Source organism: Olea europaea, unplaced genomic scaffold (genome assembly GCF_002742605.1).
Source record: "Olea europaea var. sylvestris unplaced genomic scaffold, O_europaea_v1 scaffold3198, whole genome shotgun sequence".
Classification (NCBI taxonomy): domain Eukaryota; kingdom Viridiplantae; phylum Streptophyta; class Magnoliopsida; order Lamiales; family Oleaceae; genus Olea; species Olea europaea.
The window spans coordinates 1-2,957 of NW_019250813.1; the positions used below are offsets into that span (position 1 = coordinate 1).

The 2,957-nt window shown below is 34.5% G+C and overlaps 1 protein-coding gene across 2 annotated transcripts; it reads right to left on the reverse strand.

Moving 5' to 3' along the window:
- Positions 1–248: 248 nt before the first annotated feature.
- LOC111385542 lies at positions 249–929 on the reverse strand. 2 transcript variants are annotated; one of them, XM_023009946.1, is made up of 3 exons: positions 608–929; positions 443–500; positions 249–361 (listed from the first exon to the last, which is right to left on the reverse strand). In XM_023009946.1, exons 1-3 carry the CDS (start codon positions 755–757, stop codon positions 264–266), a joined length of 306 nt encoding a protein of 101 aa, XP_022865714.1. In that variant the 5' UTR covers positions 758–929; the 3' UTR covers positions 249–263. The 2 variants fall into 2 exon arrangements, with proteins under 2 accessions (XP_022865714.1, XP_022865712.1); XM_023009944.1 differs by having other exon boundaries at positions 443–503; positions 608–926.
- Positions 930–2,957: the final 2,028 nt, after the last annotated feature.

Sequence of the window (2,957 nt, forward strand, 5' to 3'; positions counted from 1 at the left end):
TTTTGAAATAAATAAATTGTTAAGAATTAAAAAAATGATGAAAATTATTGAACACCATTCCTTTGGTGCTATTTTTTGGGTAATGGGTTGAATATGAATTTCTGTTTTGTACAAATTTTAGTGCAGGGTTCGAGATGCCTAAAAGACAAAAATCTCTATTTCTATTCATTTCAAGTTAGGGCTGCACAGAAATAAAAAAAATACTATAAAATTTGAATTCAATGTGTAGTAAAAAAATATCATGATACACCTTTAACATTTATTTAGAAACAGACCTCCGCCTTGAGCTCCCGAACATCCAGTTCTTCAAGCTGAGAATTATCCAATTTCTGATTTTTCTCTGCCTCTTGACATGAATCATCTGTTTTATCCATTAAAATGTAACATTTCATCAATCAAAATCCCCAAACCAAAAGCATTTTAATGAAAAATAAAAAAATACCATCTGAAAGGAATAGCGATGACAGGGCATTCCGGTTGCGGGTGGTTACCCCCGTCTCCTGCTGGCAAAACCAAATAAACAAACATACAAATTCTTGAAATTAAGCATCACAGATGAAAACCCGCATAATTTTATTTAACAAATTCTGATTGTTCGTAATCTTACAGTAGTAGGGCCTAAGACGAGGTGAGGTTGGGAATCTTTGATACGAAAACATCCAAAAAAACAGCCCATTACTGCAATCGCCACTCTCTGCAGAAAACCTGGTGCTAATACTTCACTTTCACCTTCCTTGTTCTTCCTAGACCATACCATTTACTGCTGTATCTATCTGTAATTCTGTATATCTTAATCTGATTGATTGATGATTTAATTGTGGTAGGCTGTAATTGTCATTTAGAAAGAGAAAGAGGAGAGAGCGAGGGAGCGAGGAGGAGTGTCACTGTGGTGATGGCTCCATTGGGTTTTGAAATTCGAAAAAGAAGCTCAGAAGAGGGAAAAGCTAAATTAGATGATACGATTGCTCAGTCGCGGACTTGTGATTTTGAAAACTACGCGCTCTCTATGCTTCTCACGTGGTAGTGCGTATCAATTTTTTGGGACTTCTTTTGTCCAGCTCTTATTTGACCTATATTATTTTCATAAAAATGTATTTTTGAATAATGTATAGATGATGAATGTGTGATTAAAATATATAAAAAATTAAATTTGTGTGTAATATTATTTTATTGAAAATTGTATGATTGAAATAATATCAAATCACTGTTTAAGAATATATTTTTTTTGAAAGAATGTGGCTCAAATAAAGCCTAAAAGCATGGTTGGCCTTCCTTTAAATTTACTTTTAAATTGATTTTTGAACGTTCAACTTTTGAGGACAACCAAACAGGATTTGAATCATGTTTGGCTAAGATTAGAATGTCAAAGGATCAAGTCGAACGGCTTAACTTGTAAATGAGTTTAGCCATGGCCCTATAATATAGGGTCAAGCCAAGGCCCACGTTTGGATCATAGACCAATTAGGCTTTTTTGTTGAAAATTAAATGAAAGCCTATTTTTAAATATTGCATTTCAAAAATCAGAATGAAAGAATTTTTGTTCACAATTTTCGACATCGGTCCGCTCTTCTTGCAGTGGTGCACAATCGTCGAGCATGGCATAGCTACAAGAAATATGATTGCACATATATCCACCATCGCTACCCTTTTTCCACCTCCAAGTCGTCATCATTCACTGCTCTATCCTTTCCACTATTGTCGTCAACCCTACAAATCCAACACTGGTGCAACAACTCAACGAATCAAAATACCAACGCCAACGAAGGCGGTGGATTTCATGGCGAACGTCGTGAGGGAGGTAAAGGCGGTAGTGGAGGCTATTGTCGCTGCGAGGGATGTTATGGAAATCGTCTTCATTGAATTCTACATTGCAATTTTTCTTCGTTGTTTGGTGGTTTTGCAGTTGTAAATTGTGATTATTGGTAATGGTGTTGCGATGGTGGTGGTGGGCGATGATGGGTTTCAACCGCGTTGCGCAAAGTGTAAGCGCCTTGTTGTAACTATTGTTGTGCTATCTGAGAGAAATCGTTGAAGCTTTTTGGGGTAATTAGTGGTAGTTTGAAATGGTGGTGATGCTGGCGATCGCAATGTTGGTAGAATGTGGTAGTGTGTGCGGCTGTGTTGCTGTAGGTGCGGTTGTGGTGTTGTGGATACGATGCTGGTGTAGTGGTTGCGTATGCGCGTGTAGCGGTGGTGCGGTACCGTGTATGATGGTGGTGGCAGCATGGTGGTGACTTTAGCAATGTGTAATAGTATTGACAAATTGTTTTGAGATTGTAGGTGATCTGATGACAACAGTGGTTGTTTTGGTTGTGCTAGAGGCAATGGTGAGATGGCAATCGCAAATGTTGGTAGTTGTCACAAATTATTTTGTTGACTGTGACCATTCAATTGTTTAATCTATGACCAATAAATAATGTGTGACGGGTTAAAAATTTGTTGATTTGTGATCGATAATTTAATAGTTTGTGACTTATAATATTTGTGATTTGTGATTGATAAATAAATTGTGACTTAAAAATTTGATGACGAAATTGTGACTTATAAAATTTTTGAATTGTGACTATAAAATAATTTGTGACATATAAGAATTCTGATTTGTGATCTAAAATATTATGTGACTAACTAAATCGTTAATTTGTAACCAGATTATATAGATCTATGATTTTAATATATTTAATTGATAAATATATAATTTATTAATTAAATCATAAATAAAATTTAATAAATATTTGATTTTTGAAACTTCAAATCTTTGTTCTTAGTTTTGAAATAGATAATATTTAGGGCCTATATGATAGTGATTATGAAAATTGATTTTTTTATCGTTAAGGAGAAGAGTAGGTCATACATAGGAGTGAAAAGGTCAAAAATAATGACTGAAATAATGAAATAACGGTCAAAAAATTATTTTTTTGAAATGAAAAATTGCTATTAAACGGGACTTTAACCTATTA

Bases quoted from the DNA above. Each gene is read 5' to 3' on its own strand.
- LOC111385542 (XM_023009944.1), bottom strand. From the start codon at position 757: ATGGTATGGTCTAGGAAGAACAAGGAAGGTGAAAGTGAAGTATTAGCA. The intron at 504-607 runs GTAAGATTACGA...TGGTTTTGCCAG, and splicing joins TCGTCTTAGGCCCTACTACT to CAGGAGACGGGGGTAACCAC. The intron at 362-442 runs GTATTTTTTTAT...TGGATAAAACAG, and splicing joins ATCGCTATTCCTTTCAGATG to ATGATTCATGTCAAGAGGCA.